Source organism: Echeneis naucrates, chromosome 11 (genome assembly GCF_900963305.1).
Source record: "Echeneis naucrates chromosome 11, fEcheNa1.1, whole genome shotgun sequence".
Classification (NCBI taxonomy): Eukaryota; Metazoa; Chordata; class Actinopteri; order Carangiformes; family Echeneidae; genus Echeneis; species Echeneis naucrates.
In genome coordinates this window covers 16,698,898-16,715,705 of record NC_042521.1, presented here as the reverse complement: position 1 = coordinate 16,715,705, position 16,808 = coordinate 16,698,898, and the positions used below count along the sequence as shown (strand labels likewise).

At 36.9% G+C, this 16,808-nt stretch overlaps 1 protein-coding gene across 1 annotated transcript; it reads left to right on the top strand.

Annotated features, from left to right (window-relative positions):
• The first annotated feature begins 39 nt into the window (after positions 1 to 39).
• On the top strand, positions 40 to 16,482 carry LOC115051509 (uncharacterized). Its single transcript, XM_029514928.1, has 25 exons — positions 40 to 118; positions 246 to 375; positions 2,036 to 2,197; positions 2,351 to 2,488; positions 3,140 to 3,297; positions 5,783 to 5,886; positions 6,004 to 6,193; positions 6,398 to 6,529; positions 6,631 to 6,774; positions 7,392 to 7,527; positions 8,128 to 8,278; positions 8,588 to 8,724; positions 9,214 to 9,325; positions 9,755 to 9,818; positions 10,074 to 10,277; positions 10,382 to 10,527; positions 10,996 to 11,114; positions 11,964 to 12,085; positions 12,175 to 12,272; positions 12,592 to 12,728; positions 12,975 to 13,099; positions 13,288 to 13,433; positions 14,030 to 14,132; positions 14,427 to 14,563; positions 15,501 to 16,482. Exons 2-25 carry the CDS (start codon positions 246 to 248, stop codon positions 15,625 to 15,627), a joined length of 3,222 nt encoding a protein of 1,073 aa, XP_029370788.1. The 5' UTR covers positions 40 to 118; the 3' UTR covers positions 15,628 to 16,482.
• The last annotated feature ends 326 nt before the right edge of the window (positions 16,483 to 16,808 follow it).

Sequence of the window (16,808 nt, the reverse complement as noted above, 5' to 3'; positions counted from 1 at the left end):
GGGCCAGCCTACTGCTTTCCTTTCGAAAGAAATAGCCCCTTCCACGATTCACAATAAATGCTTGAAAGAGAAACTATAAGCATCACAGCTGAAGAACTTGATTTTGAAACACATCAAGGTAAGCTGGTGAAACCTAAACATATAAATATATATTATTAAACATCCAGAATACATTTCACTGAATATCTTTGATATTGTAATTATATTCGAATCATTTTTAATATCTATGTATTATTATCTTTTAGATGGGTGCAATTTTCAACCTACTTGAGAAACACAGACTGCAACATTTCTACAACCAATTCCTCCAGTTGGGCGTGAAAGATGAAAGAGATTTTATTGACGGTATAACAGAGGAAGACTTAACGAACCTTGGTAAGTCTAAAATAGCAGTTAGCGGGGCATTAATATGTGAAATAAGGCAGAAGAAGGGCGTCCCGTGTTTAGAAGAAAATGAAACAGAAACTCAATGGTTATCAAAATGTGGGTTGCGCCCCATTGGTCGGCAGAAGAGACATGACCCCTCCCCTACTTAGGTGAGGGAAATTTTAGTTTTTATGCTTATCTTTATTAATGCCTTTCTTTATTGACAACAAAGATCCTGCAATCAAAAGTCAAAGTGAAAGTAGCTAAGTAAAACTATGAAACAGTGCATTCAAATAACCAGACTCTAAAATTTAAAGAGAATGAACTGATTTGAACTGAAATTCATTGAACAAGAAGCAAATCCTATTGAAACAAACTTCAGCTGACAAAAAAGACCAACACTGTAATTGTCCTGTTCTTTTTATTAAAAGAGATCCAACCCTGTTCAAAATCAAAATGCTAAATAAAATAAGTTAGAATAAACTTCTTGGCTCAGTGATAAAACCTCTGTAAATTGAATTTAAAGCCAAAAGACAGAAAGTTTATTTGGGGCAACAGTCCAAAAAGTGCAAAGATTTTCCGTCGTAGTTCTCTTATTCTCTCTTCTCCTCCGCTCCACTCATCACTTTCCTCCAGTCCTCCCTACCTCTCCTTCACGCCTCTTACCTTGCTTCCCTGTTGTCTAATGTTCAAACTGGAGGAAGTTCTTGGTCAGCTTTAGCAGAAACTGGTTTTCAAAGTTTTGTGAAGTAATTCTTCTCTGTCTCGGAGTGAAGATTAACCTAAAAAGCCTTTCACAGGCAGCAGAGGCAGGCAGGGCTGTGTTTAGCTTGAGAGGAGTAAAAGTGCAAAGTTTCCAAAAATAAATCACTCAAATAAAGTTCCTAAAAAACATTACTTAAGTGCAGTACTTCAGTAAATTTACTTCATTACTTGCCACCACTGTAAAACACCCAAACACACAAACAAAGGAATTACTAATAACTTAGATGGAGCCTTAATTAACATGCACAATGTCATCTGATCCAGCACCAGCAGAGAAACACAAAGCTCCTTCAGTGAACAGTGAAGGACGGTTTCTTACAGAATTTCCCAATTTGTTTTGTTTTTTTAAGGATTGCAAAGTGAGAATCTGAAGCACAATTTCATTCTTTTCAGTTTTTTTAAACTTGGTGTTGTCGGTTTAGATTTTAAATAGAATTTGATGTTGCTTGATATTAGGATACTTCAGTAAATGTGAAAATTTTAAGCTTGGTGTATTTAATTGGCATTTGATTGGGACATCAGGACAGGTGTGGCTTGAAATTTTCTCTTTGTCCAAAGTAAGGATTGACAGAAAAAGTTTGAAGATCACTGATAAGCTAATACCAGTTAACTATTAGCTAACTACTGTATGTTATAATCAGTGTGTTTGTTTGTTCATCCAAATATCTTTTTTGGAATTGCTTAAGATCCGATAATTTGCTTCACATTTGTTTGTGTAATGAAATGATTTTATAACTTAATGTCTAAAATTATATTTATTCAACATGTGATACTCATGCATTAAATATATTATATTTTTATGAATAGTCCAATCAGAAAGCTTCTTCTCCAGTATTAGTTGGACCTAAAAACAGTTTGTGTCATCTTTAAATCTTAAATAAGATAAACTTCTGCTCCTAAACAGGGTTAAGTCAAGTGGAAAAGAATAGATTTTCCACAATGAAAAAATCCATTGGCCGATTTCGAGCCCCAATGGACCTGACTGCAGCACCAGTGCAAAAGACAACGAAGTCCTTTTCTTTGCAGTATACATACCCCAAATGTCCAGAACCGAAATGCATCAAAGGTAAGACTGTCATACAGAATGACAGTGCAGTGAATTTTTAAGCATTATAATAACAGGCATTTTTCAGGGATTTTTTTAATTTACTGTCACAAGATAATTAAATTGATCACAGATTATAATACCAATATAAAATTTGTCAATTCAAACATACAGATATGGATCCAGCACAAAACACAGTGGAAGATTTAATGTTGAGGATTTGCCATCTTGAAAGTGTTCCTTCCTCTCAACGCGTCTGTCTGTACTCATCGGATGGAATGCCCCTGACAGACGACCCTTTCTTTAACACATGTAAGTCTTTCTGCTTTAAATAAAATTTGCCTTAGGTGGTTGTGAATATTGAAAAGAGGAGGGCCCGTTGTCCTGATCTCTGGGATCCTCTGGTTAATAGGGAGTGAAATAAGGACATTTGACTTTGCAATGGCACAGTGAAAAAGGCTTCAACCAAAAAAGGTGTTTTTTCATGGATGCCCAGTTGAAAAGAAAAGACTGAAGGGTGCGGTTCATCATTGTATCACAGACTGCTGAAAGGTCCAACACTTTGAGAAAAGAGAACAGAACTGAGGCTCTTCTCTTACAGATAACGAGAGTGTGCCATGAGAGCAATGCAATAGATTACGCCCTGGCATTCGCCTTGTCCAGTAACAACAAAGTGACAGTACAGTAATTAAACAATTACAATACAATAAATAAGAAATGAAAATTTTATTTCCTGCTGGAGTTGAGGAGGCACTCTTAATGACAAAGTAATTTTGATCAAAGACGTTATTCAGTGACTGGAATTATGAGACCTACTTGAATCACATGAGCTTGGAGATAACCCCCAATTGAGCCAAGTCATCCTGTTTGCAAGATGACTTGTGTGTATACTTAAAAGGGGACTTTCTTCCAACTTCATTCAGGTTCATTAATAAAATTCATTTGATTTTGTTTCATCTACAGGGTCTTTACAAGAAAGACATATTGCAAGTGGAGATGTGATCTATGCCATATTTACACCAAAGGAGAACTTGCATACAGGTGTTGTAAGTTCAGGGGAATCAAACCAATGGAATCAAATCTGTGGAACAGATACAGTTCGGTGCCATATCATGCTCAAGGTAAGTTTACTGTACCTTTGTAGGAAAAGCTGTATTTATAATTTTCAGCCCAAAGTGGAGTTAGATTTGAAGTGTGTCTGCTGTGGGTCAGGGTTAGAGGTTTAGAAGAGCTGCTGTCGGCCCCTTTTCACTGGGTAACTTCTATTTCTTATTTACCTACTTAAGGAGATTATTCAATCAGCATTTGTTTAACTGCCATGTCTACATTCGATGGAAGACTTATCCCTGCACAGATTGACCTTGTAAAGAGCGCTATGACCTCACTATGTTCAAATCTTGATTCTGCAGCTCCTCTGAAAAAGAAAGTAATGAAATAGAGAAGGCCGGCTCCTTGGTATAACTTTCAAGTTTGTGCCTTAACGCAAACGTCATAGAAATGAGAAAGGAAGTGGTAGTCCAGTACTGCAGATTAATTTTGCTTCCATATTAAAAACATATGAAAGGTACAAGAAGTTCCTACTTCTCAGCGCTGATAGAAGAAAACATGAACAACCCCAGGTTTCTTTCTTTCATCTTTAAAATTCTTCCAAGAAAGAGCAATTGCAAGTCGATTGTGTGAACATCTGCAGAGGAATGGCTTGTTTGAAGAGTTTCTGTCAGGTTTTAGAGCACATCATGGCAGATAAAAACAGAACTGGGGCACTTTGAAAGCACAACATCAATTTTCACTGTTAAGCAGATGATGCTCAGGTATTACTTGTCAATGAAGCTGATTGAAACTAATAAGCTGATGAGACTTCAGTGATCTATTACAGAGATAAAGGCCTGGATGACCTGCAATGTTTTACTTCTGAACTCAGACTAAACTGGAGTCATTGTACCTTCAAGAAGCAATATCTCATCATGTAACCGCTCTGTGGCATTATTTTGGCCCCCAGTTAGGAATTTGACTTTTGATCAGGACATGTCCTTTGTCCTTCATATTAACCAAGTCTGTAGGACAGCATTCTTTCACCTACACAATACAGCAAAAATCAGAAACATTCTGTTTCAAGAGGATTCAGGAAAACTAGTCTCTTCTCTGAAAAGCCTTCAGTTCATTCAGAATGCTGCTGCACAAATATTAACAGGAACTGGAAAAAGAGATGACATTTCTCCTGTGCTTGCTTCCCTTCATCAGCTCTCAATAAAATTCAGAATGGAACTTAAAATTATTCTCCTAACGTACAAAGCTCTTATTGACGAAGCTCCATCATATCTCAGAGAGCTCATAGTTCCTTATTGTCCCAGTAGGTCACTTCCCTCTGTGGATTTAGATTTATTTGTGGATCCTCAAGTTTCCACAAGTAAATCAGGAGGCAGATGTATCAGCCATCAGGCTCCTCTTTTATGGAACTATCTCCCAGTATCAGTCGGGGGGACTCTGTCACAGCTTTAAGATCAGGCTGAAAACCTTCCTTTACAACAAAGCCTATAGTTAAAGATTTAAGGTTTAGTGACTCTTTTCTTTTAGTTGTGCTGCTATAGGACTAGAGTGCTGGGGGATGCACTGAACACCACCACCCCCCATCCCCCTCCATCTATCTGTGGCACTCTCTTATATTGCAACGTTTCCTGTCTCTAACTTTGTCTCTTCCTGTAGTCTGTGTTCTGTCCCTCCTGTCCTCTCTCTTCCTGTCCCAGTCCTACAGGTGCTGAATCATCTCTGCTCCATGTTCCTGCTCAGTACCTGCTGCTGCAAGAGTTACCTTTAGTTTTCATTACACACCACTACTTACTTCCCATTGTAACCTCTTCTTCTCCCCTACTGCTAATATTTACCAGTGCACTTTTAGAACTACCAGATTGTTTTGTTTGCATTTCCAACAGCATCTTCTCTCCTCCTGTTCTTGTTCTTTCTTCATACCTCTACTTAGCCCCCCGCACCTCTGCCCTTTCCTCTCATTCACGCCCACTCTCACTGAATGCACACGTACTGATCAAGATTTACAAAACTATTTTATTGTGTCAAAAGATGAAAAAGAGACGTGTGTAGGTGTGTGGATGTGCTGGATCGTATGTGTGGTGCATGCTGTCTGTGTGTAATAAAGGATAAATGAGGAACAAAACGGAAAACAGCTGCTGTGGTGGAGGCCAAGGAGAGAGAGACCTTGCGTCGGAGTAGGCGGTCCTAAATATCCTGTGCACCAGCCAGGTGCACCTAATTCCCAATCAGCACCTGAAAAACACACAACCAGTACACAGAAACAACACCAGAATAGAACCCAAAGGCCCCCAAAGCCTGTAAAAAATAGATTTTCAACTATCTTCCAGTTCATGCAGTAACCAGGAGCAACTGGCTGCATCTACAAACACAGCTTGGATTGACGTTCAACAAATTTGAACTTCACACACCAAGTACACAATAATGTCTAGAGGCACATATTAATGCTGTGATAAGCTGGATACACCTTTATCATATGATGATAATATGATCTATATGTAGTTTTTGTCATAGAGGGCGTGATGGTGATTGTTTCTCCCCTATATGTGTTATCTCATTCAGGGAGACTTCGAACTGCACATGGACTTGGAAAAACACACAATCTCTGATTTGAAGAAACAGCTTTCAAATGAAAGTGGGATCCCTGCGCATGTTCTTCATTACACGTAATTGAGTTATACCCCTGTATGGGTAGCAGAGGGTAACAGTAACATCAGATTTGTTTTGTTGACTGTCAGTTCTATTTTCTCATGTGTTTATGTACTTATCATTTACATATTAAGAGGCCAATCTGGATCTGGAAGCACACTGGAAAGTTGTGGAATCTCAGAGGGGTCAACAGTGAACTTCTCACTGTCCTCCTTTACTTCGGAGCTTCCAAACTCCACAGCATTCTTCCTTGATGATATTAAGCCCTCAGTGCAGCAAACTCCCATTGGAATGAGTACCCTCCTGTCATCCCTGTATATCATCGTAAGTCCCTACTTTAAAAAGTGTCAATTTTTCTGTGCCTATTCAAAGCAGAAAGATCTTTTGTTTTAACTGTCAGGGGACAGTGAAAATGAGTTGGTCACATCTCTCTGCACAAATGTAATGGTTTCACTAACAAAGATAATGTAGAAAGGAATAAATCATGTATATTACTAGTAACAGATATGATTATATCCTGTCATTTAGAAACTTCGACAGCCCGTGGTCTCATACAAGAATTTGATTGGCTACATCCGGACACTAACTGGATGCAACCCTCTGGCCCAAAGTTTATATCAGCTATTCCACAAGAACGAAATCATATCCAGGACTCAAAAGGTAAATTGTACAAGAAATTATTTCAATTACCCAGATTGTTTCACCAGTGACCTGGAAAGAATCCAGTTTAATTTGATCCCATAATTTTGTTTCTCTTATAGATTGCTGTGGTCGAAGGCTTGTACAATCTTTTTAGAGAGCTTTTGCCAAAATGTTCAAAAGAACGAGGGGATAAAACTGTTGAAGACCTGGATGTCTTTGAGCATTCAGCATACTGCTGGGCATATCTCTTGTCAGAGGCAAAGGTATTTCCATTTTAACTTGAAGGCCAAACATGTTCAGGTGTTTTATCTAACGTGTTTTATTTTTACTTTAACACATTGGTGACTGGTCTCCTATGACCCATCAAACTAAGATTAGTCATGTATGTGCTCTTCTTACATACAGGGAATAGTGCACAGATTACCTTTAATTTACCCACGTAAACTTGTTGCAGTTTACTTGTGTTAGAAAATGATAGCACCACTTTTTTTTAACACTGTTTTTGACTGAAGAAGCTGAAGCTTTTGCTTGTACAAAAGTACAAAAGTAATTCCAGTGAAATTATGCATGCCATTGTTTTTCTGGATGGAGTAATAACTGAAGATATACTGCTGATTAAAAATTGGGTATTTTTAAATGAATGTGTTTGTAAAACCTTAATCTGAGAAAGTTATCATAAATGCCAAATAATAATTATAGATCACTGTAAAACACTGACAAATGATATCAGTAATTAGTGTCTTTCTCTGTCAGACCGCAGCATCATTGTTTTAACTTTAGTCACTTACGAGATCAGTAAGAAGCAGCATTTATGAATGTCTTTTTAATCACAGAAACACAGAGAAATGGCAGACTTACAAAACCACCTTATTTTGTACAGAAAGAGACATCAGACCATGAGAACTATGGCCCATGTTCTCTGATATCTGAAGAAAGCATCCGTTTCCGTGAACCAGTTAATGTTCCTGGAGTACCTGGTGCCTTAGAAAGAGCAGTTGTGCTGCAGAAAATCAAGGGTAAAAACACAATTAAACACAATGTTTTATTAATCAAAATTATATTAGTAAGTCTGCAAAAATATATGTTTTACATACATGCAAGTGCCTTTGCTTTGTTTGTTTCTTTGTTTTTTGTTAAGTCATAACCATTTCTTTAGTTCTTTAGTTTAGTCAGTCCTTTTTCAGAACATAATTCATTCAAGCTTTAATCACAAGGATGCCAGGCCACGCCAGGGCCACTGGGTCTTACATATTTCTAAGAGACCAAGAGTATGTGTCACTGGCTGAAGCAGCAACCTGGGAAAGAATACATTCTGTACCTATGAGCTGGTGGTTGGCAGATATGTAGGTAGTTTGGCTAACAGCAGTATGAGGTGCCAGTGCCAGTGTGAGAGTTCCTGGACAAATTAATATCTGGCTAACTGGCACCTGGGTAGAATCACACACACACACACACACACATATACACACATACACAAACACAAGGAAATCTAATTCAGTCACAATTTTGAAGATCTTAGATCCATTGAAAATATTTTTACTTGTCCCACATGTTTTGTGGGAGTAATTGCATGTTCTCAAGAGCATTGTATCATAATTTTTCATCCCTATGCTAAGATGGAGAGAAGATCCCAAACTGCACTGAAGAGGTGTTGAAAGAAATGTCTCTCAAGAGAGACACTCACACTGAGAAGATTTTGCTCAGTACTCATCCCTCAATTTCAACATATCACCTCTGGATTTCTCATGAGAGTGTGACTGCTAAGAAGTACGTACTATCAAATTCAAATTTTCTCAATTGTCAATTTTCTCAAAAAGCATTGTTTCCTAGAATTGTACCATGTAGTACACTTTACTGGTTGCTTTCTAAGGATATCAATCTTTATTATTTGTGAATGATTCTTATTTTGGGCACTATGCTATCCTATTAACTATGAATGCACCCAACTCATTTCACAGTAGATTATTTATGAATAAGAATTTAATTAAATTTAATTAAAATTATTTAATTAATTAAAGTTCTCACAGTTTTCCAAACACTGTAACCTGGTCATTAATTCAAATGTTAATATTGCAGCTTTGACATAAATACAGGGAAGACTTTTGGAGACATGGCAAAGGAGCTGGAAGCTTACCCTCTACTCAGAGCAACTCCGCCAATGCGACTGAAGGATTTGGGATATCAAGACCCATGTCTTGTATCTCTGAGTGAAGGTGCAGCATAAGTCAATGGGCAGGCAGATCACTCCATTCACCATCAATCTCCAGACTCATTCATTCACTCATTTTCTACCATTTATCTCTTTCACTGTGAGTGCTGGAGCCAATCCCAGCCAATGCTCCAAGCAAGGGCAGTGTACACCCTGAATGTTGCAATTCCATTGCAGGGTCAGAGAAGAACAACCACTCACATTCACACTACCGGCAATTCAGAGACACCAATCAATCTAAACATGATGTCTTTGGATTGTGGGAGGAAACCCACGCCAACACGGGGAGAACCTGCAAACTCCACACAGAAAGGCTTCTCACCAGAATCCATTTTTATTGGCCTCTTTTTCCTTCCATCAGTTTTCTGTTTTAGCACACGAACAGACAGAGAGAAAGCACGTTCTTTCACTGTAAAATTTATTTTGTGCTCTGTTGCACTGTTAATGCCTTCCCTGGTCTTTAACAAGTAATTTTGCCTTTTGCCTTTTGCAGACAACCTTGCTGTTTATATGCATAAAGACAAGTTGAAACCAGCAGAGATAGTGGTGTACAATTGTCTGTCTGGCAAATTGCAACACGTGGATGTGGATATTTTGGCCGCTCGGTGAGTAACTACATTTTATCAAGACTTTAGTGTGAAGTGAATAAAGATAGCTTGGCATTTATATGATCAAGTCCACAACAATACAGTGTCTTTGGAAAGTATGCTTCACTTGCACATTCTACTATGGCGATTTCATTTGAAATTGATAAGATTGCCATTTTGCACAAGCTTGCTTCAAATCCTTGAAGAAAACATGCCCAGACAAAATTAGAGACTGTCTCTGAGTGGCCCATCACATTTAAAATCAGTAGATGGGCCACACTGTAAATGAGAGATTTCATTATTAGCATTTCATAAATTAGCAAACAAGCAAATAACTAACATTAGATAAACAGAGGATGGCAAACAATGTTGTATTTAAACAGTTATTTGTATTTTTGCAAAAAATGTCTCACGTAACATATAATGAAATGTGCACATTTCATACAGAGCCGGTGACCTCAGAGATGACCATTCTTTTGTCATAACCAGGACTCCAAAAGAGGCCATACTGGTAATTTTGTATATATTATAGAGAAGAGGGGAATGTTACATTTGTCCAATGATATATATTCCTTCAGAAGCTAGGGCTGCAGTTATTTTATCATTTAGCTTTAAAGGCGGAAATTATATTGCTGTGAGAAGGATCAGCTGAGATTTTGAATTCAGGTCACATTTTAAAAATCCAACTCTAGGAAAAAAACTGTAGAATGCACAACTATCGTGACACATAAACAAAATATAAAACTCATATCTAAACTTTCATCAGGTACTGATAGACACAAGCTCATCCATGGCTGAGAATTGCTATGGGAGTGTGGACATCCAGAAAATCCACGCTGTGAAAGAGCTTTTTGATAATTTTGCAACGCGGACCATGGCTTATGATTTCCATCATATCATTGGCCTTGTTCAGTTTAACTCTGAAGTGAAAACGCTCCACACGTTCACAGAAACGCTCGAAAAGTTTAAGGTAAGTACAGTACATCACATGATATTAATTGTTTCAAACTAACCCTGACCAACTCTGTCCACTTCTGTTAAAAGTCTTAGACCTACAACTGTTCCTTTTTTTAGGAACATGTGCACACTCTCAAGCCATCTGGAAATACCAAACTCTATGATGCTCTTCTACATGGAAAGCATGAGCTGGAAAAAGTGAAAAAGGACTTTCCAGATTGTAGACTTCGCATTCTGTGTCTCACAGATGGAAATGATGTGCGGTAAATTGTCTTTGCTATGCCATGTTAGTCATTATGCTGTAGCTATGATGCTATAGCTAACAAAGGTAAATAATCACAACTTAGTGGACCAAACTGTTTCATAAATGACACACTGGTTTTCTCAACGAAATACATATAGAAATTCAGTGGGGGAAATAAGTATTGAACAACTAAACATGATTACAAATCACTTTGCTTGTGGAATTTTATGTTTTGATTTATTTATATTTGTGGATTTCTTGAGTTAATGCCAAAGTCTGGTGAAAATTTAATTTGAATAGCTTCATTGGACATATATTTACAGAAAGAAATATTCATGTATTCAATACTGCTTTCTCGCAGTGTTTTTACAACAAGTACACAAGTGTGTGTGTGTGTGTGTTTGTTTGCTCTGTGTGAGTGGACTGCATAATCTATTTTTGTAAGGTGGGAATGATAGGATTTTTACCAATACCAATTTTTGCATAGTTCCACAAACAAACCAGTGCCTGTTGCAGTCTCCCTGATACGATCCAACATCATTTTGGATTCAATTCTTCTTGGAAAGGTCGACAACAACTTTCTCCATGGAATCAGCATTGCGACAGGTAGAGTTTGAAGTTCCCTTTCTTGAAACTTGAGTGTGCTGGTTTTTCAATTAGTAAAACCCAAAAAAGATTCACAAACCATGATGACCCACGTTAACAGAACTCCAAAGTAAGCATGGAGTAAGTAAGTAAGCAAGACTCAGAAGCTTTAGTTACATAGTTCCTTACTACAATATGTAGGCAGTAAGAATTGGTCAGGAGTGACTTAAAAGTAGACCAGAGCAAGAGCATAGTTTGTTTTCATACTGGGACATCATGGGTAGCGGGACAAGTGAGACAAACTATACTGGATGCTAACCAACTCAAAAGAAGAAAATCACAAGAAAGAAAGAAGTCAAACTATAAACCATCCAGCCAAAAATACTGATGCAAAGCATTTCAACGCTTTCTTTTTTGTTTGGGTTTTGTTTTTCAGATTCAATATACAGTACCAGTCAAAAATTTGGACACACTTTCCCATTCAAATAGGAAAGTGTGTCCAAATTTTTTCCTATTCATAGGAATGTTGTATGTTGTCAATCACAACATAAGGTCTCTGGCTATATTGACACCTACTGAAGTAAAGCTGAGACATGGAACTTAAACTTGCTGTATCTATTATTTTATTTTAACGTAAATGTGAGAGCCTGAAAAACAAGTAAGGTGTAAAATTCTTTGGATTGTAAGCGCAGATGATAAGACAAGGCAACACACAGACCCTGATGGCAACAGAGCAGCAGCCCTGAGCAGAGTGTGAAGAGGAGTATATCTAAAAACTATTTTGGGGATTAGATCCTGGAAAACATCACATGTTTATGTGTACATAATTTGTGGATGCTTGGCTTTTATTTTTAATGTTTTTTCTTGCAGGGGGTTGCTGTTTCAAACCAGAGACAAGTAAAGATGGTCTCAAGCTTTTTGAGACAGAGACTGTTCTTTCTTTAGAGATGAGGAAACCCAAGGACAAAGCTGACCCATCCTCCATCACTGAAGTTAGTTGCTTGATTAACCCTAACCCATGATTCTGTCCTGCAGTGCCTCAAATAATCTGGTTGTTTCTGTCCATTTGTTATGTTTCCAGAGTCTCTTAAAAGGGTTCTTTGCTACTCACGGATACGACCAATGCCCAAAGGCGATCTTACCAAGCCAGATGCAAAATAAAGTGACAGTGACGGAGAAGTAAGTGACTGGATAGGCCTCTTCACAGATAAATTAAATGTACTCCATCTGAAGCAGATTATTTTGTCACCTCAATAGAATATTAAACTTATTTTATGCTAGGGAGCTGGTCGGGTAAAGACTCTCACAGGTAATCACTACATAAGATCAGGGTTGAAAGCAGGGTGTGATGCTTATACCTCCCTGAAAGGGAACATTGGTAAATTCATTCTTCCTGACTTGTTTTTACCAGCTGAAAAAAGTACATCACACTGAGCAGCCTGCAGTCCCAATTTAACTTAATTTGTATTAATGATAGAGCTCTAATATGTCAAACTAGTGTGCTGAAAAAAAGGATCCAGGAGAGTAAAGATGGGCGCTTCATGGACAAGGACAGGCGCATCCTGGAGGAAATGAAAAGCCTGCATTGTAATCCACATCCATTCTTCACTGTCTTTCCATCAGAATCTGACTTCAGTAGGTGGCAAATTGTCTTGAAAAGTGTTGTGTAGTTTCTTTATTTGTAAGAGTTCCCATACTCAAAGATGAACTGACTAATGAACTTCTAACTTCTAGTACAAGTAAGATTTTTTCTTTTGCACCAGATTTATTGGTGTGTGCAGGCTTCTGTACTATATCAACACTCATTTTGTTTGATGTTTGATGCAATACTGGATAAAGAGCCAACTTAAGTGAACTTTTGTATTCATACTTAACCTTTAGCATTCTGGAAGATTATCATGGAGGGCCCTCCTGAAACACCTTATGAGGAAGGAACCTTTGAGCTGTTTTGTCAGTTTGGGCCCGACTACCCTGTGAAGCCTCCAACTGTTCGCTTTGTCACACATGTATCCTTCTAAATAAATCAACACTTGAACAAGACGGACCTCAGTCAGGAATTACACTGCACATTAAGACTCAATTTGTCTGTTGTATATGCACAAATTACAAACTCTATTATGAACTGTTCGTTAGAAAGTCAATGTATTATGAGCAGTACAATGTGCTTCTGTATCATTTTCATAACACAAATAAGATCTACCACTGCAATATTAACAATGTGGGACGCATCTGCCACAACATATTTGATCGGAACTACAACGCCCAAATCACCATGAGAGATATCTTCGATGCTGTGTTTGGACTGCTGATTGTCCCTGAGCCTGAAGATCCATTGGACAGGTAAGACAGCCCTTTAACTTAACAAAATGGGCTGATTAGGCCTGGCCTGAAGACTGTGCGAACAAAAACCGATTATAATTAAACATTGTCAAGTCCTGCACCTGCTGATTTCACAAAAAACTACAGGGGATCATATACCGTCTATATATAGATTTTTACAGAAACATTTATAGAATTCATAGATTTGTCTCAAATTGTTTTAATGACACTTGAAAACACTTAAAAGTGTAATTAAATTTTCTTATATTAATCTTTTGAAGTGACGCCTCGTCTTATTTTTGTAGGCAAATACAGTAATAATATGAAATATGAATTTCATACATAGATACAAAGTTTTGTTCAATATATTTTCAGGGAGTTCTACAACCTATAGCACATACCACCAACCATACATGTTCATCTTGCCATGAAATAAGAAACCACCATTTATACTTTTTCTGGTGATAGATTTTGGTAGAAATGATACTGGGTTAGGGTTAGGGTTATTCAATTTATTTGAGCAAACAACATATTCAACATATTCATTTCTATTCATTTCTTTTTAGCTTTGGTTAATACAGTATATGTCTGTAAAATATATGTCCTCTTTATGAAAGTATTCTGGCAGAGGAATTCCTGACCAGCAAAGAGGTGTATGAACAAGAGGCCAAAAAACATACCGAAAAGACAGCTGGAGAGTCACTGGACAATATGGAGAAGGTGATAAATTGTATTCAGAATTTTATTCTGAAGGTTCTGAAGGATTTAAATGAAATAATAAATCTCAAACTTATATTTATATAATGGGTTTCTTTGTGAAAATCCACGATTTCATAACTATAATTGCCTTATTAAGTGACAATTATAAATCACTATCTCATAATTAAGAGAGAAATTAGCAATGTTTCAAAAGCAAACAGCTGTTTTGTGGTGTTTTTATATTGTATAGCATTTTACATGTCTAAAGAATCATGACACATTAATTCTTATTCCTCTTTGGTCCTGATGTGAAAGAAATTGGTGGAGCCTGAAACTCAGTTTGTACCCAGCCATCTGAAGTGCCCACTCAGCAAGAGGATATTTGTTGACCCTGTGAAAACAAAATATGGGACAGTGTATGAGCGGAAGGCCATTGAGAAACACCTCAAAAGGTAAACCATTTGTTCATTATATTATATTAATTGTTTTTCAATTAATTAACTTGTTTATATTTATCAGGAATCTTTCTGTGCAGAGTTTGCATGTTCTCCCCGTGCCTGGGTGGGTTTCCTCCCACCATCCAAAAACATCATGTTTAGGTTAATTGGTGACTCTAATTAACCCAGCCCCCGCAACCCAGAAACGCAATGCGATGCCATTAATACAGCTAAATGAGCATGGTTAGAGAATGTCAGAATTAACAACTTTGAAGAATACTTATGTGTACAATGTTCACCACATTTGGAATATGTGCCTCATTTTTATTGTATTTTACAACACAACCTTTCTTAATTACAGCCAGTTCAGTGCATGGTACACACCATTGTAGTGAAGATCTTCATCAGAGTTCATTAGAGTATGCATGTCAGCATGTAACCAGAAACATTAATGTAATCATCCTAAAAATCTTTGTTTAGGATGATATTGTCCTTTTTCAAGAAGGGAAAAAACTGTAAGTTATAAGTAGACATAGTGAGAAAATAAATTCCTTTGTTAAGAAACAAATATGCAAAGAACAGAGGGAAAGTGTCTGACCAATGAATTCAATAATAAATGTAGGTTTTTGTCATAGTAAATCTATATATTGTCATTATATAAAAAAAAAAAATGGGGGAGCATAAAGGAATGTAATTAAGAGAGAGCTTTGAAATTGAATTTACAGAGATGAAAAGAGTCAGAACCACCAATTCTCAGTTTGCTACTTTTAAGTATGTATGTTTTAATGTGCTTTCTTCCAGTCTCATCACTTGGGACTAATGTAGTATTTTACACAGAAGGCATATCTTAGTATGGGTGTTGCAGTCACCATTATCCTTATAAATCATTAAAAAGAAGGGCAGAAAATGTGCTATTGTCTTGTATTTTCAATGACTGATCACTTTTTTGCAGCTCCAGATATGATCCTTTCGCCGGCGAAAAAAAACTTCTCAGAAGAACAGATTATAAGAAAGACCGCAACATGGAGAAAATGGTGAAAGACTTTCGCTTAAATCAAATTAAGGAAACCAGCGTTTAGAAAAAAGTTGGAGAAACAACTGTTAGTCAGTCTGACATGAATAAATACAGTTGTTAATGGGAATACTGTAAAAATGATGATGATGAACCCAGCTTTTACACTGAGCACATGCTTGGTTATCAATTATCAAATTGTATCACATTGTATCACAAAATTAAATATAATAATTTGCTTATTTAAGAAATGTTTTTATCATTTTAATCAAATTGCATAAGCCTAAATGTGTTCAATATAGAATCAATCGTAGGGGAGAAACTGTATGGCTTTTATTATAATTTTTTTATTATTTGTTTGATCAACTTCTGTTGCATGTGTATTTTTTATCTTGTTCATTAACTGTATTATCACCACTGCATACTATCTGTCAGCATGATTTTTATGACTTCCAGATTATTGATTTATGCAATAATAATGATGATGGTGATGGTGATGATGAATTCATCAACCGAGACATCCACTGTGGATGGGTATAATAGCTTACATCCCAAAGAACATGTCAAGTTTTGTTACCTTTCTTCCTCTTCCTGTCATCCATCAACTTGATATTGACATGTTCCTCTTCAGAGAATCCATGCATGAATACTAGACCAGATTGGAGTAAACAACCTATCTTCCTTTGCTCCTCCTTAGATTACGGGACAATACATCAGCCATTTTTAATGCTAATTAGTGAATATAATTTGGAGGTTTTTGATGTTTTTTAAAGTTTTTCCATATTTGATTGCATGATTTATTTTATCTGCTATTAATTAACACAATTTATTTGCTGCACTTGCTGTCATTACTACATTTTGAGGATTATCAGACATTGCATTTTCAGTTTATTGGTGAGTTAATAAATGTACTGTTCTTTTACTGTTGCTGTTCTTTTGAAGTAGAGTGGAGATCCTCTGAATTATGAACTCACACCTCATAATTTTAAACAACTCATTTACGTATGGGCTTCCTTTTGGTGTTTTTGAAATAACTCCAATCAGAGTATAAAGTATAAAGATGGATACACTCTCACAAACAAATTTTACGAGATAATGATATTTATCTTAGCCGGTGTAGTTGTACATTGGTAGCTTCATGGCTTCATGGCACCGCTCAGAAAGAGTAGTCCCAGATTTAGGAAGCAATTGACTATGCAATGTAGTCATCCTTTATGGACAGATAACTAACCACATTGATGTTACCCA

Excerpts from the sequence above, each read along its gene's own strand:
- LOC115051509 (XM_029514928.1), top strand. The coding sequence starts at position 246 with ATGGGTGCAATTTTCAACCTACTTGAGAAACACAGACTGCAACATTTC. Across the intron at positions 376-2,035 it reads GGAAGACTTAACGAACCTTG|GGTTAAGTCAAGTGGAAAAG; the intron begins GTAAGTCTAAAA and ends GCTCCTAAACAG. Across the intron at positions 13,434-14,029 it reads CCTGAAGATCCATTGGACAG|TATTCTGGCAGAGGAATTCC; the intron begins GTAAGACAGCCC and ends TCTTTATGAAAG.